Source organism: Podarcis filfolensis (genome assembly GCF_964270895.1).
Source record: "Podarcis filfolensis genome assembly, chromosome: 6".
NCBI classification, from domain to species: domain Eukaryota; kingdom Metazoa; phylum Chordata; class Lepidosauria; order Squamata; family Lacertidae; genus Podarcis; species Podarcis filfolensis.
Window position 1 is genome coordinate 30841548 of NC_139609.1, and position 27762 is coordinate 30869309.

At 42.5% G+C, this 27762-nt stretch overlaps 2 protein-coding genes across 3 annotated transcripts in view; one reads left to right on the forward strand and one right to left on the reverse strand.

Moving 5' to 3' along the window:
- Positions 1–3571, reverse strand: part of LOC310765589 (uncharacterized protein) — a 28523-nt gene extending 24952 nt beyond the window's left edge. The window contains exon 1 of the mRNA XM_083620792.1: positions 3431–3571. Coding sequence (XP_083476918.1) covers positions 3431–3446 — 16 coding nt within the window. The 5' untranslated portion in view covers positions 3447–3571. The remainder of the gene's footprint in view (positions 1–3430) is intronic.
- A 247-nt stretch (positions 3572–3818) lies between these two features.
- Positions 3819–27521, forward strand: MCOLN2 (mucolipin TRP cation channel 2). 2 transcript variants are annotated; one of them, XM_083620678.1, is made up of 14 exons: positions 3819–3958; positions 6750–6912; positions 11264–11437; positions 11675–11828; positions 12784–12859; positions 12949–13045; positions 14701–14800; positions 15598–15710; positions 16724–16873; positions 17026–17127; positions 17344–17466; positions 18264–18470; positions 19772–19887; positions 22383–27521. In XM_083620678.1, the coding sequence occupies exons 1-14, from the start codon at positions 3840–3842 to the stop codon at positions 22417–22419; spliced, it is 1731 nt and encodes a 576-aa protein (XP_083476804.1). In that variant the 5' UTR covers positions 3819–3839; the 3' UTR covers positions 22420–27521. The 2 variants fall into 2 exon arrangements, with proteins under 2 accessions (XP_083476804.1, XP_083476805.1); XM_083620679.1 differs by lacking the exon at positions 3819–3958 and adding an exon at positions 6244–6466.
- Positions 27522–27762: the final 241 nt, after the last annotated feature.

The window sequence follows — 27762 nt, forward strand, 5'->3', positions numbered from 1 at the left end:
ACAGCAACAGTGAACAAAAACAATTGTTTCTGCTTTTAATGTCACTGTGCACCAGAATTTCTTTATTTGGGGGCAAGTCCAGAAAAAACGTTTTTCTGTTTCAAGGACCCTGGCACCTAGCCTCTGGGATTTCTTCCAGCAGAATATTAGGCAGCTGACTTCTCTGTTGTCTTTTTGGTGCCTCCTGATGACCTTCCTCCTTTGACTAGATTTTTAAGGCTATAGAACTTTTATCTTATCACTAAGTAAGCAGAGCTGCCTCTTTTGGTTGGAATGAAGGAAAAAGACTTCAAAGTCATGTCTTCCAGGCAAGCTTAAGCCTCATCACGTATCACTTAACCACTGCCAATTTTAGGGTTGTTTTCACCCACTTTCTGACACAGCTCTTGCGGCTCTTAACACCTATCCAACAGGTTAAAAGTAAAAAAAGATGTGCCCTTTTCTACCATGAAAAGTGGCACCTGCTGAATCCTGCTTGTCATAGAAGTCTTAAAGAGCGAGAAGGTATCTTACAGGTTATTTACTCCAACTAAGACCTTGAGAATGGAAGGAAATGCCTTAGGCTTTACAAAGAGGCAACATGAACTCATGCTAACTTCCTGTATGTTCTGGGGCAAGTTAGTCCTTTCTACTCTTGTAGGCACCACACACAATTTCAAACCCTGTTCAAGGAATTAAATGCAGCACCTCTATTTGTTTGCCCCCATGCATTCTATTTTGAAGCAGAAATGCTCTGTTAGCCTATCATGGTTATTAGCTGTTGACGACCATCATTTGTGCTTTATATATATATATATATATATATTATTATAGATTTCTTAGTTTTCAAAAATACGTGCATTGTCTCTTTTTTCAAGTTGTGTTTTCTACAGATCAGTTTCATTTGTTTTGAGACATTAGTGTTGCATACATTGTTAGGTTAGGTGCCCGTTTCACACATACACAGCCCAACAAGACAACAAGAAGAATCGGCCAGCACCATACAAATCAACCCGGCTTACCAAAAGCACACCAATACATACCCCACTCACACAAAAACAAATCTCACTACAGCCAACCAAAGACAACCAACCACACCTTAGGCCACCCCCCCAAACCTCTCTTACCACCAGGAAATACAACAAGCGAATAGTAAGAGAACTCACACAGGTGACGCTGACACAAAACCCCACACATACATACACTAAGCAGAAGAATAGAAGCATTGCCACAAACCATCATTTGTGGAATCCATCTGGAAAGCTGTTGCAATCACATCTTGTGTCATTTGAGTTCCGTGATGAATTATCCATCACACTGCAGCATCTTAGAAGAGGCAATCATCCTGGCCTTTCATAAAATAGCACTTGCCATGTGCAGTTTTTAGATGCAGCTGTATTTTGTTGTTGTTTCGTCATTTAGTCGTGTCTGACGCTTTGTGACCAGGGCACGCCAGGCACTTCTGTTTTCCACTGCCTCCCGCAGTTTCGTCAAATTCATGTTGGTAGTTTTGAGAACACTGTCCAACCATCTTGTTCCACAGCAGCTGTATTACGGATACCTAATCAGAGAAAGGTCACGGCTCTTTGACAAAGCATCTCTTCTGTATGCAGAAGGTTCCCCATTTAATTCCTGGCATCTCCAGGTAGAAGGACTGGGAAAGATCCCCTATTCGAAATCCTGGAGAAGCGCTGCCAGTCAGTGTAGGCAACATTAGGATCATTGTACTCTCATGTAGGACCCTGGCAGAGACACATGCCCGACTGGCATGTTCTCTCCCTCCTGGTCGGAGCTTCAAAAGCGTTCTCCAACCCCAACATCACAGCGTCTGATACCAAGAAGCATCAGCACACTTAGGGATCCGCAGAGTATCCGCAGTTTGTGTAACAGAACTCAGTAGCACAGCATTTTGGCTAATCTACTTTATTTACATATACAGTGGTACCTCGGGTTACATACACTTCACGTTACATACGCTTCAGGTTACAGACTCCACTAACCCAGAAATAGTGCCTCAGGTTAAGAACTTTGCTTCAGGATGAGAACAGAAATCGTGCAGTGGCGGCGCAGCGGCAGCAGGAGGCCCCATTAGCTAAAGTGGTGCTTCAGGTTAAGAACAGTTTCAGGTTAAGAACGGACCTCCGGAACAAATTAAGTACTTAACCCAAGGTACCACTGTAATACACTCAGAGCATTCTGACTTAGCTCCTTCCTCTTTCTCATCAGACAGCAGAGAGAGAAAGAACAAAAGACAATAGTCCCACTTCATGGAACACAGCAACACAAAACATCCTGTCTCCTAACAGACAATAGCAATACAAATTGATCAATTTTATTTTTTTTTATAAAAAAACAGATTAACTTAATTAACCATTGCATTCACAAAAATTATTTTTGAGTTCTCCAAAACACACACGCACAAGACTTTAAAATCACCCTGTCATTTCTACAAAGTATGCATAAGAGAGTTGCCTAACAGGCCAATGTTATGCTCTGTTTGGGGCCTTCAGGTCTTTTCAGGGTTTACCAAACTTGGGTCTCCAGCTGTTTTGGGACTACAATTCCTATCATTCCTGACTACTGGTCCTGCTAGCTAGGGATGATGGGAGTTGTAGTCCAAAAACAGTTGAAGACCTACATTTGGGAAACTTTGCTTAGACCTATTTCATTGGTGCCAGGAGCCACAGGTGTAGACAGGATTTATGCAAGCGGGGCATGACCTCAGTTATACTTTTTAAATTGATTTTCTTAATGTAGCTGCATCTATGGCAGGAGTGGACGGTTTAAGCACGTGGATCTTTTTAAATTTATTTTATCTCTGCAATTTAAAAGTCTTCAAGTCCTGGGCCCAAGGAAGAATGCAAAAGCCTTGTTGTCGGAGACAGAAGATCCATCTACCAGTCAGTCCAACAAGCTCCCACATAGGTTGCAAGACAGTAGTCCTCTCCCTCCCACTATGCCAAACCCCATTAAACCAAATGGGAATTGATTCGAGATGTGCCCTCAGGACATTTTAGACTCTGGCTTTTGAAACGGCCTTATGGGGTGTTAAGTCGTGGGTGAACATATCAGAAGACACAGTGATTCTTCAAACAACTCTTGTTTATTCCCAGGCCTGAACTGAACTGAACTGAAGGGTTCAGCCAGCCTCCGATAGAGCTCCACTACAACGCAACTGTAACAACTTTCTGTAACTATCCAATCACTGAACGTCACTTTCGATCCCTTATTTGCATATGTGGACCTGAGTGAAAACTATCTACAGTATCCCCCTGCTGGCCCAGGGTGAGAACTTCAGTACATAACATGGGGGCTCCCTTCCAAACAGTTAAGGTGCATTAGTTGGCAAAATGTGCTAAGGGCGGGGGGGGGGGAGCAAATTGATGGGCATTCCCATTCAAAAGGTGTGCATGCGCTGTGCCTTGTGATAATCATGCAGCGTGGGGCTTACCTGACACACACACCATTTTTTATTCTAGTTGGCGCCCCTGCTTGCACCTATGCACGCACCTAGGGCGGGCCAAGACCCGCTGGGGATCCCGCCTTTCTCCCGACTCCACGGGCCTCCGATCTCCCTCTCACCTGCGAAAAGGCCTCCCACCCCGTCGAGGGAAGCCCAAGCCGGCGTCTCGCCCACAGCTGACCGCAGCAGCTCCTCACCTTGGGCGGCGGCAGGGCGCCTTTAAAGCCGAATGGCGGAGCGTCCCCTCCGGCGCGCACGGAGCGGGTCCTCCGACGCTCCGAGCTCGCCCAAGCGCGCAGGCGGCGCGGGGCTGCGCGGCCGCCGAGGGCGCCGGCAGCTTTCGCTTTTCCTCGCTCCTTCCACGTGACGCCCTCTCCGGCCGGGCTCTTCCTCCGCGATGAGTCCCGCGCGGCTTACTGAGTACGTCGCCGCGGGCAGAGCCGCAGGAGGAGGCGCCCAGCCCCCGTCTCCGCGCGGCGGCATGGCGCTGGGCTACCTGCCCACGGGGGTGCCCAGGTGAGCGCAGAGCGGACGCGGGGAGGTAGGCAGCCAGCGAGGAGCGCGGTTGGTTCGGGGAAACTACGCTCCTTGAAGCGGAGGGGCAGAAGCGGCAAGTTGGCCCCCTTGAACTTGGCGGGGTTACTCCGGAGTAGACGTCGACAGGGCTGCGCTGTGATCTGTTCTCGCTTATTATTTTTAAACTGCCCTCCCCACCCTCTCCAAATTGAAATCAAGAGTTCATCAAATTATGTAGGCCATACTGTTGGTCTATGGGGAGAGGGATTTTTTTTAAAAAAAATGCAGTAGAATTTAGAAGTGCAAGGACAGCTAATAAATAAACCTAATAAAGGTTTGGTGCTATGGTACCCTTTTTCAAGTTAGCTAACTTTAATATACTATTTCAACTGGAACAGTTCTGCAACTTGTACTTTCATCTATTTCACAATTAATCAAAATCCTCCCATTTATTAATTTCTAGAGTTTAGAGTGGTCTCCCCCAAATCTATAACAATACCCAGATGTTGATTTTAGTGTCTTGGGGTTATTCAGAATGAGTGTGCCAAACTTCACCTGGTGTTTCAATAATAGAATTGTCTTCTTCTTCTTCTTCTTTGGTGATCACTCGTAGCCGTAAACACGGTTTTAACAATGAGTCCGTAAGTGACTGTGGAGGCCAATTCTGGATCCAACATCCTTCCACGGTGGGGACATTTGTTTCCAGGAGGGAGTTGATCACGGTGTGGATTTGCCAAGCGTGCCTTCCTCCTAGCACGTTTCTCCCTTGCATCCTGAGTTTGAGTGTCTTCAAAGTCCATCACACCTTTGGTAAAGGCTGTTCTCCAGTTGGAGCGCTCGCAGGCCAGTGTTTCCCAGCTGTCAGTGTTTATACTACATTTTTTTAGATTTGCCTTGAGACAGTCTTTAAACCTCTTTTGCTGACCACCAGCATTACGCTTTCCATGTGTTGGAAGGGACCACAAGGCTAATCTTGTCCAACTTCCTGCAATGCAGAAATCTTTTACTCAATGTGGGGCTCAAACCCGCAACCCTAAGATAAGCAGCCTATTGCTCTACTGACTGAATTGGCTGTTGTTTTGGTGGTTGTTTTCCTGTTTTCCTGTTTAAAAAAAAAAGTGACGCAGAGAGTATAGCAAACTCAGGCTACCTGCTTCAGAGATTTTGGCAGCCTTCCTGAAAGCTGGTAAATGAATGGTAACCTACCTGATTAGGCTGATGACATCTGGATCTGGCCTGATAAGGCAGAAGAAGCAAGAGACCCACAAGGAGGCCTGTAAGATCTTCCTCCCATAGTTAAGACTTGGGCATTTATGTAATGCTTTACTGAAATAATTGCACCAAGTGATGCTACTCAAATAGGTATCTTGCAAGTAGGTGAGAGTTGTAACAGGATCAGGACTGGAGTCACGAATGTAACATGTGAATGCTTCTGTTCAAACCTTTCAAATTCTCCATCAGAAGACACAGTACCGTGATGCCACCGCAGATCTTTACTACAAGCCATGAGTTGGCATCTTGGATAATTTCACATCTTTGAAACCGGTGGGTTTGGTGGGATGGGTTTGCCTCTGAAGCTAAGTGACGTGGGCATTACAAGATGAAAACTACACAGGAACCCACAGACTTTTCAAAACAGCTTTGGCTTATTCTGCAGTTGTCCAGCTAGTGTTTTGTGACATACCAAAACTCTGCTTGAGACTCCATCCATGCATATCTCCTGCCCAGCGCACCATGCAGACGGTGCTGTTCCTGTGCTCACAGCTCAGTGCTCTGCAACTAGCAGGGCAGAACTGAGTTAAGTGCTTATTTAGGACTTTCCCGGAAGGCTGTGTTTGCTCTCACACCAGAGACTACAGTGGGTCTTTCAGTGTGATTATTTTTAGTCGTGAGATAGGTGGCAAGTTCTGGGTTTGTTTGGCTAATGCACAACCACAGAGACCTTTGGCTTCAATAATTCCTTTTACGACAGCGGGATGTTTTTATAGCTTTGACGTTTGTGCAGCTTTACAGGGCTAGTTATAGCAAAAAGGTTAGAGGAAACGAAATTGTCTCGGCTGCTTTTCTGTTGGTAAGGTGTCAACAACATGCTGCGAGAACCCTTCCTCCCAGTGTCTTAGGGACCAAACTGTACCTTATGCAATTGTATGCAAGGAATTTTTTCACAGCCTGCTTTCTTTCTTTTTCCTTTTTTTTTTTGTGCTAAGCCTCAGATTTGGGAGTGACCAATGCACATGATTCTCAGTGGCGAAATAGGGAAAGCAGAATGACATTCCCCTTGTTCCTCTTTTCTTCTGCTCTTCCCCTATTGCGCACCCTCAGAAGCATGGAATCTTGCAGGCAAGGGCTGGAAGTTGTCTTGGATTGGGAAAGGGGTTGAAGCGTCCCTCCCCTTGTGTATAATACGTAATTTGGACCTTAGCCCGTAGCTCAGATTGGTTATACTGAAGTTGCTTTGCAGAAAGAAGTCTGAAAAATCCTAAGAACAATTCAAGTCTTCTTACAAAGGTATCTAGGTTACAGAAGACTTCGGCTTATCTTGAGTTAATCTGATTTACTTTATGTTAATGTTTACTAGCTGCTATTTTTTAAAATGCCAGCAGAGATGTATAAGCAGGCTGACAAGGTGTGATGAAACAAACCTCCCCTTTGGAACCTGGGGCAATGTGCCTTTGTTCTCTTTAATGCGAAAGCCTTATTCTTTAATGCTTTTCAACGATGGTATGGAGTATCCGTATGCACAATGTTAAGATGTGTTAAATTTAAATCCTCAACCTTTTGTTTATGGCAGAAGTATGATGACGCAGCTGGATATGGATTTTAAAGAAGAACAGTCCCTAAAAGAGGATTTAAAGTTCTACTTCATGAATCCATGTGATAAATATCGAGCTAGACGTCAGATACCATGGAAACTGGGACTTCAGATTTTGAAGATAGTTTTGGTTACTACCCAGGTAACTTTAAAAAATTTACTTGTAGGGAATCGGATATTGTTTCTTCGTGCCTAATGAATAAGTAAATGAACAGTCCTATCGGTGACTCCAGGTTGCTAATGTTTCTTTTGGATGGTATTCAGCTTAAGTTTTAGTCAGATATGACCCATTTAAAATAAATGAACTCCGTTACATTAATTAATTTCAGGGGTTCTACACTCTGAGTATTCAAACTTGGTTGAATACTGTTCAGTGTAAATCATTTCTCTGCCTGCTATCCTTTCCTGTCATTGTCCTGCTGTGAAGCTGTCTTGCTACATTTGACTGTATGATGATGATGAAGATGACCATGTGGAGATCATGATAATTTGTCTGTTTATGTATGTTTTTCCGTCTTCATTTACCTTCACTCTGCTGGAACTTTAGCCTTAGTTCCTGATAGTTCCTTGTGCTTTATGCCTGAAAGGTATTCCACATACAGGGATGGGCTTCCACATTTGGGGGACCTCCAGCCTTGCACCTCCCTTACTATTGGAGTAACCTGTGTGTTGGATGCTGGGTAAGAATAAGTTGCTAGATTTTGCAAAGGATTGTCTTGATAGCCTTGCCTTGAAATGTACGGATGGCGAGCAGTGCCGTGTGCTGGACAGCATGGGAGTGGCTCAGCACAGAATCAACCCAAGATAGAGCTATGCTAGTTTCTTAGAAGGCTCTGCACACTTTTTTAAACATGTGGGGTCAACAGAATTGCAGCTGTTATGTACTGAGTTGAATAGCAAAATGCAGCAGTCTGATTGGTCCTAGAACAATAGGATTCAGAATGCAGCAGTCTGATTGGTCCACAGGAGCCACCCAATCCAGCTCCAGGTGGAAGTGAATCCACAACCAGATTGGCCTACAGGAGAATCCTGGAATTAGCCAATCACGTGGGGGCCCATTGTGTAAATAATGTATATAAAGCAGACATTCTGGGGGAACTTCCATTCCTCCTCACCACTATGAGCTGAATAAAGAGCATGAAATCCACTCTCGACTCCGAGTATATGAGTATATTTCAGCAGCCATGGAGAATGTTTCGAAAACGCCAATGAGGAATTTGCAAAAAGCCCTTCTTCTTCTCCTTCTTCTCCTTCTCCTTCTCCTTCTCCATGCTGTCATTAGGGAAGCAGAACTCATGTATCCTACAAATACCCCTTTCTCCCCTTGTAGTTTCTCATTGTGTTTCTCTGTGCACCTCCCCCTCACTTGAGTGTATTTATTGTCCTGGCACTTTTTGGGGGGCATCAAACTTTTACAAAAGGCCAGAGGGTTCAGAAGTTTGTGCAACGTATTTATGTGAATATACAAGTGCCGAGTTTTGAAGTTAAAGGGGCATAGGAGCAATTTGTCTAAGAACATGCTGAGCTTTAGTCTTGGAACAGTTTTGAGGGAAGCGTTCTGTACAGTGCTGACGTATCACTACAGTAATAAAATATTTCCTTTTTGCCTTCATGCTGGATTGCAGTATGCTGCTATGTAAGTATGAAGGATGAAGTTTATACCATACTTTGTGTTTCTCCACCTGGGGTCACTTTCTTGCAGCCTCGGTAGCTTTGTATTGCAAAAAGTGTTTTTTAATCTCTTGTGGTCAAGTGAATTGATTGCCCTGTTTTAGCATGTTCTGCTTGGAATTATAAACCTAGAGCTATAAAATGGATGCACATTCAGGCCACCTCTTAGACTTAAATATATATATATATATATATATATATATATATATATATATATATATATATATAATTTCTGCCTACCTGTCAGTTCTTGAATGGGCAGGAAAGATATAAAATCCATGGACCATGGAGGCATTATGCTTCTGAATGCTGGTTACAGGAGGGGAGAGTGTTCTTGTGCGCAAATCCTTCTTTCTAGTTTCTCACAGGCTGTCACTGTGCAAACAGAATACAGGATTAGATGGGCCATTGGCATGATCCTGCAGGCTCTTATGCTCTCAAATGCATTGTGATAATTTAAAAGTAATGCTAATTTTAGGAAAACAACTATAACAAGTTTGTTTCTTGTTGGATGTTCTGGTTTTTATTGCTTGCTACTGTCAGAAAGGGACGCGGGTGGCACTGTGGGTTAAACCACAGAGCCTAGGACTTGACAATCAGAAGGTTGGCGGTTCGAATCCCCGCAACGGGGTGAGCTCCCATTGCTTCGTCCCTGCTCCTGCCAACCTAGCAGTTCGAAGGCATGTCAAAGTGCAAATAGATAAATAGGTACCGCTCCGGTGGGAAGGTAAATTGCATTTCCGTGCACTGCTCTGGTTCACCAGAAGCAGCTTAGTCATGCTGGCCACATGACCCGGAAGCTGTACGCCAGCTCCCTCAGCCAATAAAGCAAGATGAGCGCCACAACCCCAGAGTCGGTCACGACTGGACCTAATGGTCAGGGGTCCCTTTACCTTTACCTTACTGTCAGAAGATTGGTGGGATTTGAAGATGGAAGAGAGGGAGAGAGAGAAAGAGATTATTAGAAGCTGCTGTACAAACCTGAGTTAATTTAGCTTGTGTTGGCCTCTGTGAAGAGCAGATGTAGAACCAGTTCAACTCACCAGCTGCTTTGCCCCGTGGTAGAGATGGATTCTCCCAAGTGCTTGGTTTATCTATTTAAGCTCTACACAGATATTTAAGATCACTGGAAGTATTCATCGGATTCTTAAGCCTACATGACCACATTCAGAATTATTGAAGACTTAGTTATGGGAAAGCCTCTCTAGATTCACAAAGCTTCCTCCCTGCTACTCTGAAGATGTTCACTTCTCGCTGGTCATGAAACATCAAAGAGATGTCAAGCATCTTTTTACCCTTACGAAAACTTTACAAGTCCAGCAACTTTAAATGCCTAAAGTGGTTTAATACGTGACACTGTGTGTACTCCTTATGTTCCTTCAGATCATTTGTAGATGATTCGGGGGGGGGGGGATCCATAGCTCATGGTTTATGTTCATTAGAATCCAAGTACCGTATTTTTCGCTCCATAAGATGCACTTTTTTCCTCCTAAAAAGTAAGGGGAAATGTCTGTGTGTCTTATGGAGCGAATGCGTGGTCCCTGGAGCTGAATTGCCCAGGGGCAAAAAGTGGATCATGCCTCTTTTTTTTAGAAAGAGGGAAGGGGGTATTGAAACAAAACCGCTGAGCAGCTGATTGGCAAGCGATCGGGAGGGATAAGGGACTCTAGAGATAAAGGAGGCTGCCTGGGAGGGGGGAGGTAAAAGCACATAGATCCCAGGATTTTTGCACTGGCTCACCCCAAATTCACCATCAGATCACATAGCATGTCCATGGCTACAACCTGCATCAAAAAATCACGCATCCACTGTTTCGTGAGGCCGCAATGGCACAGATCCACATGGATTCTCAGAATTTTTGCATTGGGCTACCCCAAACTCACCGTCAAATCACATATCGTGTCTGTGGCCACAGCATGAACCACAAAAATCATACACCCACTGTTTCGTTCAGAATTTTTTTTTCTTGTTTTCCTCCTCTAAAAACTATGTGCGTCTTATGGTCAGGTGCGTCTTATGGAGCAAAAAATATGGTACATTCCCCTGCTTTTCCAGTTTAAAAGATCTTGTGACAGTCATGCTAGGCATGCCCTCTACCTGGAACTTTGTGGAGGTGCTAATTGGATTTGTGTGGATGAGGGGGAAAAGGGAAGCGTTTACAGTAGCTAACGGTAAAGACTTTACAGTAAGGTAAATACAGTTCTTCATAAATCGGCGCCCAATCTCTAATGGAAAGTCTTGACATTTTCCATGCCATAGCAAATAATATAGCAACTTAAGATGAGACGCAACATTTTTTTTTACAATATATGATAATGGGGATTGAGGTCAAGAAATGAACAACCTGATCGTATAATTCCCTCTGCATTTCCAGTCATCGGATTGATCATGGTCAAATTCCTAAACAATGTGCCACAATCCAAGCTTGCTAAGCTATAGTTTCTCTCAGTGGTAGAACCATAGATTAGCTGTAAAACCATTGCATGTTTTCCCTTTCACATGTTTACTTTGTGTTCTGATCATGTCGGGGTTCTTAAATGGGGAATCCTTGTTTTTACAAAGTCTGCTTACTCCCCAGGATCTTAAATCTGGAGCAAATTAGTTTAATATCCTGGCTAGCAAATGCAGGACTGAATTGTTGATGTTGGTACCTGGAATGAAGCAGCACCTTTCAGGCCTAATATTTGCTCCCACATTACTGAATCATGTTCTAGTGATCCAGGGTGTGTTACATCTGAAAGGGCCCATCATTGGATGCATTGTGTTATGTATGACAGAATCTACCTCTTTCTTTTTCTCTTTCTTTTTTCATTTATGTAAAGCTCGTCCTTTTTGGTCTGAGTAACCAGTTGGTGGTTTCTTTCAAAGAGGAGAACACTATGGCTTTCAAGCACCTGTTTCTGAGAAACTACCCTGGCATTGATGAGGATGACTACAGCTGCAGTGTGTACACACAGCAAGATGCTTACGATAGCATACATTTTGTGGTCGATCAGGTAAGCTTCCGTTTTATGGCATCCACACACAGAGTTTAATATCATAGTTCACATTGCTTTAGATGGTCCAGTTTCTGGGTTGTAGTAACAACCACTTTCAAACCCATATTCATCAGCGACTCATTCCAGATGTGAACAGGTATCTTTGCGTATCACTTGAAAATCTGGTTTTGCCATTACGGGTTTGCAGCCTTTCTGAAGAAGTGTTTTCGTTTTGTGTGTTTGTTCCTCAACTAGTACCGGCAACTGAAGAATATATCCCTGGGTACACTTGGTTATGAGCAAGATGAAGATGACTTGCGAGGCTTAAAGATTTGTAAAGAAGAGTATAAGAAAGGCACAGTACTTTCCTCCAATGATACACTGCACATAGACAGCACGGTTGAAGAAGGTATGGTGCTAATTTTTTTTTCCTCTGGGAGAAAATCGGTCTAACTTCATTGACGAAGGAGGAATTGAATCCCATTATATCACCTGTTTTTATACAGGTTTTGTACTCTTTTTGTACAGTTTAGCTGCCAATGTTTTTAAAAACAACAGGTGTATGAAGGTGTAGAATCTTCAAGGCTTCCCATTACACCAGGGAACTCATTTTATACTTTGAGGCTGTTTACAAGTGCTTTTATCATGTTGTTACTTCTTGTGAATGCTCCTATCTGTAAAAAAATATGCACTTGTGCCATCTCTCTGCCACAAGTCTTCCATTCCTTGATGTGATTACAGCACACAACAATTTACCAACCTGTAGAGAAGTTCCAGGTATTCCTGTGAATTTGCTCTTGCTACCTTGTAGATTTCTTTCTTTGGGGTTTATATTTGAACACATGCACTAAAAGTTGCATCTGTGTCTTGGCGGAGGTACCAGTATAAAATCAAGAGCTACAGTATACTTCTGTGAGCCCGTGCATATGACCGTTCTGCCCCCAATGCATATTAAAACTCCTTACCATTGTGGCAAACTAATACAGATGAACAAATTCTTGGAGCAGTTTCACTGTCTGCATGGACTCGCTTTATATACAGACAGAGCCTATTGTTCCCCATAGCTAATTTGGTGGGAATTAGACATGCATAGGCTTTGGGCTGCATGGATAGAGAAGTAGCCTGCTATTTACATGCAGAAGATGACACAGACTGTTTTTGAGATTTGCCATTGCATGGCATTGCAAAGTGGGGTCAAACCCTGGGGTCAAAAAGGTTGCTGTTTTGCTGCATAATCCTCCATAGTCTTAATAGTTCTAAAATGAATTATTCCCAAGTAGATGTCTCTAGGATCACAGTTCTAGGTTCCTTGTGGTACAATTAGAAATGCATTTATGTCTTTTGGTTTTTCCTTTCACTTCCAGAATGCATTGTTGTGAAACCACACGACGAAACGGGCCACTTTAAGAATTCGTCTTTTTTCAACTTTGAGTTTTATAGGTAAAGTGCGATTTGGGGACACCAGTTTTATTTGTGTTTCTAAAGAAGCGGGGAGAACCTAACATAATACAGTATCTTCTTGCACCCAGGCTGATACAGGTGATAATTTCATTCAAACTGAAAGGCATTGATCTACAAACCATCCATTCTCGTGAACTGCCTGACTGCTATGAGTTTGAAAATACTGTAAGTGCTGTTCTTGTTATTATACACATAGACAATGTGATCCTGTCTCTTAAATTACTTACAATGGGCTTCAGTTCCTTTTCAGTTCAATAGGCTCCCCGCCCCCACCTTGAAAAGTACATAGAGCTGAAGGAGGAAGTTGGTAGAGTGGCAGAGTTCTACACTTCCTCTTTAGCTCCAAGTTTGGATCAGCAAAGAGTGGCCAAGAGGACAGGAGCATAGCTGTCAACTTTTCCCTTTTTTAAAGGGAATTTCCCTTATTCCGAATAGGATTCCTCGCAAGAAAAGGGAAAAGTTGACAGCTATGGACAGGAGGTAAAGGGGAGCAATATGGGACACTGAAAAAGGAGATGGGTGGGTGGGAATTTGAATTCCAGAAGAATCAGGGTGGGGCAAGGGAAAGAAAGAACATGCACGCACTGGATCCAATGAAACATTTGTAACATAAAGTGCATAATTCCCCGCCCCCCACTTCCCTCAACCACTGTCAAATCACAGGTTGCAATTGTTTCCATTGACAGAACAGTAAAAATCACTGATATTTACACCAACCTTGTGATATAATATTGGATGAGAGCACTTCTGCCCATTTCTCGTTGTAAATATTGTCCAATTCAGTTTTAGTCCTCGTTCCAAATGCATATTTGCCATAATTGGGCACAGAGTGTCTTAAAGGTTCTGTCTGTATTTTTCTTTTACACCTGTTAAGAAAATGAACAACTTTTAGCTTTATGCCAGCATCCTCAGTGTTTTCAAAAGGGACCCTATTAGACATGTACAAAAAAAAAATATTATTTTATTTTGTAATGCCACTTCAAAAAAATAGCACATGTGGTATTTTCCAGCGCTGCCAAAGTGTGTGTGTGTAATGTGTATGTATGAATGAATGAATGACATGGATCGTTACAGATCACCATACTATTTACAAGGGTTGCCATCAAATTTATAGATCACGTGTCCACAGATGTGTTCTGTGCCTTGTTGTTACCCTCATGGATCCTCAGTTTTTTCTTTTTACATAGTATATGTGCCTTCCATCAATGCTTATGTGCTATTGGCAAGCATTGGATGTGTGATTTTTTTTTTTTACTGCGCAGTCTTTAAATCGGATGGTGGTTCTTTGGAGACACCATGTGAAATCATGTTTGTTTAAAAAGATCCCAGTTCAATTCTTACTTATATCCAGACCCCTTAGGAAAGCTGTGTGTGTGTGTGTGTGTGTGTGTGTGTGTTACACGTATGCTCTGGCTTGTTTGGTGGAAGGGGAGGGGTCTAATCTAGCATCCAATTTATAGATCCCAATTTTCAGGGTATTGATGGCTGGTTCTGTCTTCTGGCCACAGTAGGTTTGGGACAACATGATTGTCAGGCCTTTGGAAGGTGCGTGTTTGTGTTTGCACACGAAGTATATTGATTTTAAAATTTTCAGATGTGTAAAAGTTGATATGTGTGAGCAGGGCCTTTATTTCCAGAAGCTCCGTTCCAACACATCTCAGGTGGGCACCATTGCCCTTCTAAGAGAACAAGGGAGAAGTTCATGGTGAGCTCCGGCACCTCTTTTTCTGGAAAAAAACAGCACTGTGTGTGAGTAATGCACACTGATGCTGTATTGCTTCAAGCAAGTAAACTAAAAACAACAACATTTATCTCAACAGATTACTTTTAACAATAAAGCCCACAGTGGTAAAATGAAAATATTTTTTGATACGGATGCTGATATTGAAGAATGTAAAGACTGGAACATAACTGGCTCTAGTAAGTACCTGTGTGTGAGAGAACTATATCCATGTTTGAAGATGAGCACAAAGAAGCCTGGGATTTTCGTGTGTGTTTCGCTGATGAGTTGGCGTAGGGGCTGGTGGCACTGTGGCAATTTGCAGAGCTAACTTTCTTGCAAGCAGCAATTTTTACACAGGGACAGGCTTGTTCAGCGACATTGTGCTGCAGCTAGCAAAGGTGATCCTGCTAGCCAATAAACCTGATCCCATGTCTGCATTTTTACTTTGCTATAATAATGTTAAAATTTTAGAAGAAGAAGAAGAGTTTGGATTTGATATCCCGCCTTTCACTCCCCTTAAGGAGTCTCAAAGCAGCTAACAATCTCCTTTCCCTTCTTCCCCCACAACAAACACTCTGTGAGGTGAGTGGGGCTGAGAGACTTCAAAGAAGTGTGACTGGCCCAAGGTCACCCAACAGCTGCATGTGGAGGAGCGGAGACGCGAACCCGGTTCCCCAGATTATGAGGCTACCGCTCTTAACCACTACACCACACTGGCTCAAGCGGGACACTACTTGGATTGTTTTGCAAGCCCTCTTCATAAGACTGAATTCTATTCACTCTTGTTGGAGGGCTGCTTTTTGGAAGAGGTGGTCCACCTACAGATGTGCAATAACTTTTTCCTGTTCATTCTTTTGCTTCTTTTGCTTCTCAGCCCTCTGTTTCATTTAAGACTTACTGAAAGAAAGAGGAATGTAATTTAGACTTTCTCTCTAAATTACTTGAGCACCCCTATGCTGATTAAATTTTGCATTTTTTAAATCTCCTCTAATAGTTCAGAAAAACACACAGTATCTTTTGGTTTTTGATGGGGCTGTCATTGTCATCTGCATCGCTTCCCTTATCCTCTGCACACGATCCATCATTCTTGCTCTGAAACTGCAAAAAGTAAGCATATCTTTGTCTTTGTAGTAGATGTGTGCTTGGCTTAAAAAAACAAACAAAAAACTATCCTAAAACAGGAAGGATGGGCTGAACCTACAAGAAATAAAGTAAGAACAATTTGTCTGGCATTATCTGCCTTGTAGCTTAGTCAGGAGTTCTCTATGGTGGCTGTACTATTGGCAATTTTGGATTTGTCTCTCAAGCAACATGGAGGATAAGGCTGTCATCCACTGTCAGAGGCACCATACCTTTGAATACTAGTTGATTAGAACAGAATTGGTGTTATGTACTGAGTTGAATAGGATCCAAAATGCAGCAGTCTGATTGGTCCTCGAACAATAGGATTCAGAATGCAGCAGTCTGACTGGTCCTCGAACAACAGGATTCAGAATGCAGCAGTCTGATTGGTCCTCAAACAATAGGATCCAGAATGCAGCAGTCTGATTGGTTCACAGGAGCCACCCAATCCAGCTCCAGGTGGAAGTGAATCCGCAACCTGATTGGCCTACAGGAGAATCCTCTGGAATTAGCCAATCATGTGGAGCCTATTGTGTAAATAATTTATATAAAGCAGGCATTCTGGGGGAACTTCCATTCCTCCTCATCACTATGAGCTGAATAAAGAGCATGAAATCCACTCTCGACTTCGAGTATATTTCAATTGGGGAGTTTAGAACAGAATTGGAGTACTGCTGCTGCACTCATGCCCTGCTTCTGGGCTTAAGGAATCTGGTTGGCCACTGTAAGAACAGTATGCTAGACTAGACAACAAGACCGGTAAGGGGCCATGCGCTGTGTAAAGGAATTATTGCCCACACATTTATGGCAAATATAAAATTTAGTTATCTTTCGCAATCTTCTGGTGGCCATCCATAGTCGTGAAACAAAACCACTCTACAATTTAGTGCAATACCTGTTATAGTCACTTGGTGGACTCTAGTAATGTGAAGTAAATAGGTTTTCTGCTCTGAAAGAGTGGGAGTTTTCTAATCGTTCTTCTCAACGCTTAAAAACAGAGATTTGTGAATTTCTTCCTGGAGCGGTATAATCGCCACGTGTGCAATGCAGACCGCCTGGAGTTCTTAAACGGGTGGTACGTCCTGGTGATTATCAGTGATGTGATGACTATCATAGGCTCCATCATGAAAATGGAAATAAAAGCCAAGGTGAGCCTTAAAAAACAAACAAAAAAGCCAGTCATAAATATTTTGGCCTGTTCTGGAGCAGCGGCTGTGGGAATCCTAAATTGCCAAGCCATGCTTTTGAGGTATTGGAGGAATCAACTGTGCAAAATCTTGTTTTCCTTTTTTTCTTCCAGAATCTTACAAGCTATGATGTCTGCAGTATTTTGCTTGGCACGTCTACTTTATTCGTTTGGGTTGGAGTCATTCGGTACTTAGGCTACTTCCAGACCTATAATGTAAGCACTAGAGTAGAAAAAAATCAGTGGTGGAGTTTTCCTTTCTTTTAATGCGTGTGAGAACACCACCTTACTTCAGACAAGCAGGTCCGGGTCTGGTCAATGCCTGGATGGGAGACTCCCTGGGAACAACATGTTTACAACCGTGGGTACAGTGATGGATTAGATTCCGCCTTTCTTCCAAGAAAAGAAAGTAACACTCTCCTCCTTTCATAGGTGCTCATTTTAACAATGCAAGCATCATTGCCCAAAGTGCTAAGGTTCTGTTGCTGTGCTGGGATGATATACCTGGGATATACTTTTTGTGGCTGGATCGTTTTAGGACCATACCACGACAAGGTATGTGGGTGTCTCAGTTTGTGTAACTGGGATAATGTGAAAAGTACATATAAGCAAACACGGTGCTCTCCAGGTGTGGCTGAAGCACAGTTCTCAAAGCCCGCCAAAAAAAATTAAGCTGTGCATATACTCTCCATTCAAGATACTTATTTGTATATGCATGCTTCACTCTGCGTTCTGAATGAAGCGCGTATGTCTTGGAGTCCAAATAACTTGCAACACTTGGTTTTGTAAAGCAAACCTCTTTACTGGAAAAGAAAATCGAAGGAAATAATGAAGTTTGCTCAGGAAGGAACGGAAAACTACTAGAGCTTTTTGTCTGTGGCTCACCCTCAGGTTTCTCACAAGAGGGCAGTCTTGTATCACAGTTGCCCATCGACTGTGAACATGATCTCTTCACTGAAAGAAGACCGGTCTTGGTAGTTAGGTCAGAAGTTCAAGTGTTTTCATCCACTTCTTTGGTCCAAAATACCTTCAAACAGCAGTTTAAATTTGATCTCGCTGAAATCGCTGACAGAAAAGGCTCATTGTTCTTTATAAGACTTTGCACGTGCATTATGCAGAGTCCCAGCACTATTTTCTAACTCAGTAGGCGGTTTCCAAACAAAGAATTTTATTTTATTTTTCACACCATTTATATGATGGCATTTGGCTTTTTAGTTCAGACTTAAGAGGTATGAATGATATTTAGGTCTGTGCACGTCAATTTATAGTGGTTTTAAAGAAAGATTTTATAAAGCGAGCCTTTGATTCTTTCAAGTGCAGTTGTCTCTAATGCCAGTTTTCATGCGTTCTAGTTTGAAGATCTGAACACGGTAGCTGAGTGTCTGTTTTCTTTGGTCAACGGCGATGACATGTTCGCGACATTTGCTCAAATCCAGCAGAAGAGTACTTTAGTGTGGCTCTTCAGCCGACTCTACTTGTTTTCCTTCATTAGCCTCTTCATATATATGATCCTCAGCCTTTTCATTGCCCTTATTACGGATGCATATGATACAATAAAGGTAAATTTATTGAGTCTGTGTTTATCAAGAGAGATGAGCTATAGCTCAAGAAGTAACAAGAAGTTCCCAGATGGTGAGCTGGACTTCAATAACATTTACTAACTTTTGTTGTTGCTCCTTAAAAGTATGTAACTGTGTAGACTGGGTGGGTAGAGTTTGTTAAAAGGGGCATGAAAATTGGCTTCCTCTCAATTTCACTTGCTTGCCCTGGCATGCACCATATGTGACGGTGATGGAACCTTCCAATCTCTGTCTGTAGTAAGTTGCAAAACTAAGGTTTCTCTACTTTTTGGGAATGCTAATGTTCCATTTTATTAAGCTATTTGACAGCTATTTCTCCACATAGAATATAAAACTTCAGCTCTTCCAACTTTTGCTGTAATAATAAGGCAGGAATAATAATAATAATAATAATAATAATAATAATAATAATAATAATATAATATATTATTTTTACCCCGCCCATCTGACTGGGTTTCCCTAGCCACTCTAGGCGGCTTCCAACAGAACACCAAAATGCAATAACCTATTAAACATTAAAAGCTTCCCTAAACAGGGCTGCCTTCAGATGTCTTCTAAAAGTCTGGTAGTTGTTTTTCTCTTTGACATCTGGTGGGAGGGCGTTCCACAGGGCGGGAAGCAGGTAAAGGCAGTCCCAGGCCCATGTAGAGTTTATCTGAGGCCAGGGGCGGAAGTCTTGTTGGAATAAAGTTATAAACGCAGACAAAAAAAGCGGTCCGTCCCTGACGGGAGCCCCCCGGCCGGCTTACCCCTCTGTGGCCCAGGGCAAATGTACTCGGCTGCCCCCCCCCCCTCTGCATGGGCCTGGGCAGCCCTGTTTTGGCTGCACAGCCTCAAAAGACACTGAAAGCCAGAAGATACCGCTGTCTTCCCTGCCCTGGTTGTTTTGAACAGTAGTATTGAAAACCCTGTACTAAAGTAGCCTGGCAGAGTGTGTCTTGGAAAGGATATCGGGAGCAGGAACAGCAAATTGTTTGATATTTTGTCAAGCCCATGCATAAGAACATTAGTAGTTTTGTACTGATGTTGCAGGTTGAGCTTGTTCTATTTAGAATAAGAGGATGCAAAGGGGAGAGCATTTTTATCTCCCTCCTTACAGCGTGCACTATAAAAAGAAAAAAAAATGATGGCAACCCTACAACTTGGTTTAGCCTTGCAAGCTTCTGCTGTGACTTCACCCATTCCTCTCCACCTGTGATATACAGAGTCGGGAGAGCAGTATGAAACAGAGAGTGGCTTCCTAAACAGATTGTCCCCCCTCCCTCCAACTCCTGTTTCAGAAATACCAACTGATTGGTTTCCCAGACACAGACCTACAAGAATTCCTAAAAGAATGTAACAGTGAAGAATACAGCACAGAGCCACGAACGTTCAGGAGTTTCTGCTGCTGCAAGAGGTCAGTGTGTTGTTTCTTCAGATTCCTTTAAATTCTGCATACCGTATTTTTCTCTCTATAAGACGCACTTTTTTCCTCCTAAAAAGTAAGGGGAAATGTGTGTGCGTCTTATGGAGCGAATGCAGGCTGCACAGCTATCGCTGAAGCCAGAACAGCAAGAGGGAGAGCTGCACAGCGCCTCTTGTTGTGATGCCTTAGCCTGATCCTCCCTCCTCCTTCCTCTTCAACAACATTTGATTCAGAATATTTTTTTTCTTGTTTTCCTCCTCTGAAAACTAGGTGCGTCTTATGGAGCGAAAAATACGTTCTTTGTAAAGAGTTCTTTGTAAAGAGCTTTCAGGTTAAGGTATCCACCTGGCTTTTCTGCTGTTGTACCTTCTATGCCAGCTTTTAAACACCTGCTGGAAACTTTAAATTCCTCCAAGCTTATGCAAGCAGTTAAGAATCATGCGAGTTGGAAGGGAGCCACAAGGGTCATGTTGTCAAACCACCTGCAATGCAGGGATCGCAGCTAAAGTCTCCATGAGAGAAGAGTACATCCTCCACAATGGGTTACTGGTCTTTGTTTTGAACCTTGTTGTTTTTTTTGACTTTTTTTGTATTGTTTTATCTCACTGTTACAAACTGTTTTGATAGGTTTGGCTGGTATAGCGGTAGATAAATATTTATAATAAGTAATAGAATAAAACTATTTGGAAGTGGCTTCTTCTAGCAATGGAGGGGAAGAAAGGGATCACATGCAAACCTCTCCTCTTGTGGAGCAACTGTGCTAAGGACACGGCTGCCCACCAGGAATCATATGGTTGTGAGGTGTATTGTCCAGAATGCCTCTCTTAGTGATTGCTTAGGGGGAAAAGGATTGTTTTCAGTTACATTTATTCAGAATCATAGAGCCGGAGAGGACCATGAGGGTCATCCAGTCCAACCCTCTGCAATGCAGGAATCTTTTTGCTCAACGTAGGGCTCAAACCCAAGACCCTGAAATTTAAGAGTGCTGTGGCATCTACTATTGCTCTAGCACTGGGGCTCCAGGAGCAACTAGGACCAAGCAGCAGAAGGGTTGAATGGAAGTAAGTGCTGGATTTCACATATGGAACTAACCAGTTTTTTTTCTTCTAAAGTCTTTTAGTCTTGAGTATTAATATTTACAACTCGCCTCCATCAAGCAAGACTTCCAAACGGCAGCTGAAAAATGCCGCATTTAAAATAGCCCCTTCAATATCCCTAAAGACAGGCTTCCTCAACCCCAGCCCTCCAGATGTTTTGAGACTACAATTCCCATTATCCCTGACCACTGGTCCTGCTAGCTAGGGATCATGGGAGTTGTAGGCCAAAAACATGTGGAGGGCCGAGGTTGAGGAAGCTTGCCTAAAGACTGGTTTTCTTTTTTTAAAAAAAGAAAGGAAATGCTTATCAATACTGAAGCAATATTCGACCATTTTGGATAACTTTTTAAATAGCCGCATATGGACACGTCCTTTACTTATTGTCCAAGGACAGCTTGAGGTTAAGGGCAGAGCACACCGGACTTGTTTTCCTGCCCTACTTCTCTCCTTGCATCTCTCTCTCTCGAGCATAGCAGTCGTTTGCTGACACTGAACATGTATGCGCTAGCCTTGAACTAAAATAGAGGGCACACAAATGCCCCCTGGAGATGCATGTTGTCCAGTGTTCAGTCTTTGCTGGCTGTCTCTCTTTACACCAAGGTGTCGTGCCAGTCTTTGGCTCCTCATAGTAGGTGCATAGCAGGGAAGGTGAAATATACTTGGAGTCCTGTAGTGATTTCATGCTCTTTGTTGCAGCTTGTAAAACAGTGATTGAATTGCCCCCCAAACCTCAGGCTTTTATATACATTATTTACACAATGAGTCCCGTCTGATTGGCTGATTCTGCTTCCCTCCTGGAGCCTGATTGGTCTTTTCCTGCAGGTCAATCAGTTGTTGCATTCTACGATCCTACCAGCCTAATAGGCTGGTTAACTTCCTCCTGGAGGCTGACCGGTCTTTTCCTGCAAGCCAATCAGTTGTTGTATTCTAGGATCCTACTTGCCTATTGTTCTAGGATCCGAGCTTAGTACATAACAGAAGGGCTGTGGCTCAACGGGAGAGGATCTGCCTTGTATGCAGGTTCAGTTGCTGGCAGGTAACCTAGTCTGGGGCTGCTGCTACTTGATGCAGACTACTCCATGCTAGATAGACCGATGGCCTGACTGGCAACTTTCCGATGTTCCACCTGCGATTCCTGGTGAACATCTGGAATGTGTTGTGAGACCCTCTTGCCTCTTTTCATGAACTCTGGATGTAGGGAAAACCCAAAGAGAGCTGTAAATATATGAAAGGGGACTGATGATAGCAGAGCCCGGGACTCATCATTGCCAGGAACTGATAACTGAGGAGGTTGGAAGCGCAGAAAACAGCTGCAGCTACAGATTTTAGCGCTTTATCCTGTCTTTTCATTATTATCCATCTGAAACGGTGAACTTCTTCTTTCTGCAGACGGAAAAGCGATGACAACTTGATACTTATTAACTGAAGATGAGTGGTGCTGGCATAAATTTTTGCACACGTGGAGGTAACTGCTGGGAAAAGCTGAGCCTCCTGAACTGCAGTAGAACCACCGCCATGTGGTTCTTTCCCCCCTCTACGAACCAACGACTACAACTTTATAAAGAGAAGTGGTGGAGTCGTCCTGCAGTCCACAGTTGGAAAGCTCAAAAACTGTACATCTTGAGCTAGCATTTCATCAACAGCTGATGACCATTTCTTGCTTCATTTGTAAATAGCTCATCTTGCAAGTCGTGGTCAATGAACTTCAGAGAATCGGTTATCATTTGGTCACTTCTTGATTTGCAACCTGCTTTCTAGGTATTTTTATATTAAAATATTTAAATGAAACTCACCTCCTAAAAGAACACAGAATATTGCGGTTCTTGGTGACAGTACCTTGGGGGGGGATTCATTTTTAAGGTTTCTTTTTTTGGAATTACAAATGTAGGTTTTCCCTTTAAACCTATGCAAAACTTGTACCATTATGCTTTCTCCTCTTTCTGGATTTTGTTTCATGAAATTGATCTAAAAAGCTGTTTGGTCATTTGAGGTTCACTCAGCCAGGTGTGCATTCCCCCCCCCTTTAAAACAAACAAAGAATCAATCATTGTGTGTGTCATCCCTATTGTCCCCTTGCATCTAAATGAGGCTGCAATTCTTTAAGTTGGCCAGGAGATGATACTTGCCTGCAAATCCTTTACAAATCCATGGCAATGGGAGGCCTGTTCGCTCTTCATTGGCTTCTGAAGCAGAAAAGAGGCTGCACCCTAAAACCATCAATGGATGATAGAGCTCCACCAGGACCCTCTCAGCCAGGAAGGCCTAGGGGGGCTTTGCCTCCTATCAAGATCTACCCTGCCTTCCTTCACCTCTCACTGTCTGCTTGTAACCACTGGCCACCGGGTATAAAGCAGTAGTGCAGGTGAGGACAATGCGGGATTGAGAAGGAGGGTGGAACTTTGGGTGAGCCGCTTGAACTTTAAGGCAATTATAAACCCTCAAAGCTGGTATTAGAGCCCCAAGTCTTTCCTGGCATCTGCAGTAGAAACAATGGCAAGTCAAGGCAGGTTGTGTGACTCCTAGCAGTAAATTCAAAAGGGGGGGAGCCAACAGCACAGGCTACAACCTGCACCCTAAGAAGGAAGGGAGGCAAGCAAACCAGGCAAATTGGGGTCCTTTTCTTTGTTATCCGTTTGGTGGCAGAGGGTGATTTCTGCCCCCTTTTCCTTAGGCTGCCCCCATTAAATAGCCCTTTGAATTAGGTAGAGTGGAATGACAGTTCAGAGTGAGGTGAATAATAACCAGGTTCCGTACCAGATTTTTCCAAAACAACCTGTGCTTTTGCTAAAAGTTTTAAAAGGCAACGAGCTTAAAAAGCTGTTTCGAGGAAATTAGTTTAGAAAACCCTGAATGCAAGGACCTTCCCATTACATAAAACCTTTTACTGAAATGAAAACGACACATGTATTGATAATTCTCATGCGCTAATATCTGAGTGTCGGACTTGCATAGCAGGTGGGACTGGCTTTGTGGAAAGATCAGGACCTGCTGATCTTAGCCTAGCTTAGCCAGATGCTTGCAAGAGGTGTGATAGCACTTGGTATCTTTTGGAGCAAAATAGCTTTTCTGTTTTGTTTGTTACATGGGTGGGTGTTTGTTCTAAGTTTGCTATATATCAGGCAGTGAACTCTTGTAGATTTCACTATGTTCGAGCTCAGTTCAACTCCCAATAATGACAGTGCGACTGAAAACGGGTTTATTGGAAAATGAAAGGTCTAGGAAACCCAGCCAAGAGAGATCCTATTGCCCAGTACATAAGGAAAGAACCTAGCATGATCTGCCTTCAGGAAATTTGCCGTGTTAACTGTTGGCAATGTTCATCAAAACAAAAACAATTAGGACTTCACTTTTCTGCATCTGGCACTTAAAAGTCTCATGGGATAGCAATCATATTATACTGTAATTTCCCCTTTTAAGTGCCATGTAGTTATTGGCACCCTTCCAGGTACCTGTCACTATCAAGGGTTTATGGGGGAAAGCACATCACAATAGCTTTGGTATACAGCCCCAATGTAACACAAAGGGACTTTCTCAGAAAGACCTTGACAAAAATTGCTAATATTAAATGGAGCTGATTTAAAGGTAGTTGGAGACCATATGCAGACTAACCTTGAAAGAGGAATAGGGCTGGGCCATATCTGGTTTTCAACATCGTGCTATATCACCAGTTGAACATCTCCATATACACAATGTCTAAAATAAGGATGGAGCTATGTAAAGGCATTGGCTGGCTTCACGGTTTTCCCCGCATTGTGATTTTTGCTGGCGCTTGCTTTTATGATTCGCTGCCCCCTGTAGGAGCCAGGGGAGAGTTGAACCAACAAGAGTTAATGGGAAAATTGAGAAAAACATTGGCTGGCTTCATGGTTTTCCCTCATTGTGATTTTTGCATCACACACACACACACACACACACACACACACACACACCATGATTTGAGATATATATTGCCAGGTCAAAAATTATGAAACTGATATCACAGTAATGGACTTCAAACCAGTTTTGGACGATATAGGTATTGGACGATATTGCCCAGCCCTAATGAGGAATGGTAGTTTGCTGAAATGTTTACAATTTTATTTATTATTATTATTATTATTACAAAACTGCTGCTTTGATTTGGTAGATATGCATACGAGGGCTCCCAGTTCAAATCATTAAGAGTATGCCTTCTATTCAGCACTTACAGATCCTTTTCTAAAATAAGTTATGCTTTTTCCTCCATAAACCTTTTGGTGTGCCTAATCTGCATCCAGGGTATACAAAATATTAGTACATGCCTCATGACAGCACAATTCTGTATTTTCAGTCTCCATATGACACCCCAATTGGAGATTTAATTTTAAGTTACTTTGCAAGAACATGGAAGAGACAATCCACTACTGTACTACCTTAAAGGCAACAGTGGTATGGGACTACAATGAAATCTGTTACAAGGGGGTTGCAGCAATTAGTAGTGAAATTGCAATTATAAACAGCATGACAAATAAAAACTTACTAGGATCTTAAATGAAGGCATAATCTACCTGGTTCTCCAGCAGCAGGTAAAATAATGGAAGATAAAATATATGTGTGTAAAGAACTAGATAAGATAAAACAGAACTGAAGGATACAAGATGATTTCAGTTGTATCTTAGAAGTAATTTGAACAGGTAAATAAACATGCCACTGCCCTTAGAATAAATGAAGGAAACTGCCCTTAAAAAGAAATGCAAAAATTGGAACCAAGATGGAGCCAAGACTTTTGATTCGAAAACAATGGAAGATTTGTCAAGTACTATGCACCGTTATATAAAAGCAGTGACTCAGGAGGGAAATGAAATGCTCCAAGTTAATTTCAGATGTATTTTGGAGGATTGTAACTTACCTAAATGGCAAAGTAACGTTGGAGAAAGTGCAAAGGCAATTAATAAGCTGAAAATCTCATTGACCTGATCGGTTTTGGAGTGCTTTTCTACAAAGCACTTAGAGCGCCTTATGCCTTATTTAATAGACAGAGGAGGGCGTGCTAGAAACATGACTGTGGTTCAAAAGAGTAGTTATAACCTAAACTAGGGGGTAAGCTGAGAGCATGTTTCATCATACTGACCAATCTTGCTACTTAACTCTTTACATTAGTCTGGGAGAAGAGTTGAACTCAGTAATTTCTAGCTATATTGGTCTGGATCACATCTAAGAAAAATCAACAATTTTGCAATTGCTTTTATTCAGATTATTTCCAAACTATAATTTCTAGGAATTGCAGTCCAGAGACTTCTAAAACGGAATTATTGGTATGTTCTTCAGGGAAATATTATGTTTTATAATGTTTGGGTGATGGGTTGATCTGTTACTGTGTTTTATAAACTTGTATCCCTGCCATCCAATGTAAATATTGTCTATGGTGACTTAGGATAATGTGTATACACACTATTGAATAATTAACATGATTCTGTGTTATGAGATCTGGGCAAGTGTGAGTGCAGGTTAATCTAGCAAAGAAGAGTATATAATTTTTTTTCCTACCCCCAAGATAAATCTAATTTAGTGTTAGCATTGTGTGTCCTTCTTTAAAAACTAGGAGGAATAATAATAATAATAAATGCTGTCCCCAGTGCACGATGAAAATGCTGTGAATTTCCACATGGAATATGCTTTCGATAGCTGGAGGCCACTGTGGAGAAATGTGTTGCAGTCCTACTATGAATCATCTTCAAAGGTTGAGGGAATGAAAGTCGTTAGTTTAATTGAAATGATGGAAATGACTCAGCACTCTGTAGCAGCAAGAAATCTGAGAACTAGCCCTAAGTATGGCCTAAGATAGAGTGGAGCGGAGAGGCAAGACAGCTCTGAACTCTGCAAACCAACTTCCCTAGTTTGCTGCTACACCAGAAAGAGATGCTGTCATTTGCCATCTTGGGTGGGTGGGGGAGACACACAACAAACTTAATGTACCGATTCATGGCCTTAGTGAGGTGAGCAGTACAGGTGAGTGTTATAACCAAGTAGCAAGATTGGGTGGGTGGTGTCATTCTGCCACTGATTTAATTCTAGACAGTTTCATTTTAGTAGCTTTAGATGGGGAGGCGTAACACAACCACATGTGTGTCCCAAATCGGTTGTATTTAGAAATGTGCAAAGTTTCCATTCCAGTGATGGAGTGCGATTCTATGATGCTCTTTGTTGTGAGTACATTTGGTCTAGTCCAGTTCTTGTCGTCCCCCCCCCCCCCCGCCTTTTCACGGAAAGCCTTTTACTGGATCAGCTGCAGGAAGGAAATGATAAATGATCTGGGTTTAAGCCTAATGACAGAGAGGAAAAGCTATCTTCAGGACCAAGATATTAACCATAAGAGTCTGAGTACCCTAAACCTCCAGAGTTAGGAATTTCAGTCTTCAAATGATTCAGTATTGATCATATATTCTTATAACTGTCCATTTATCTAACTTATTTGTAAAAGACTCTGGAAAAATGTAGTGTTCTACTTGATCTACTGACTTGATTGCTTCCACAGTAGCCCTTTTCTCCAGAATAGACATTGTTAATTCACTCAGTTGTTCTTGTGTCTTTCTTTCAAATTGGAAGCCTGCTTGATGGTCCCAGTTTTTCAAATGAAAATACTCCAGGAATATTTCTCATATAGCAAGACATACACAGATTTCGTCATTGTCAGATATAATTATAGGGATGTAGTATGGCTGGACCACTTATCAACTAACTAACTACAAAATACTATTGTATATATTGACAGCAAGTTTCCTATACGCTGATAGTGTAACGTAGCCAGAGT

Coding starts and splice junctions, on each gene's coding strand:
- MCOLN2 (XM_083620678.1), top strand. CDS start 3,840: ATGAGTCCCGCGCGGCTTACTGAGTACGTCGCCGCGGGCAGAGCCGCA. Junction 15,711..16,723: donor TTGCTCTGAAACTGCAAAAA/GTAAGCATATCT, acceptor GCTTAAAAACAG/AGATTTGTGAATTTCTTCCT. Junction 19,888..22,382: donor AGTTTCTGCTGCTGCAAGAG/GTCAGTGTGTTG, acceptor TTCTTTCTGCAG/ACGGAAAAGCGATGACAACT.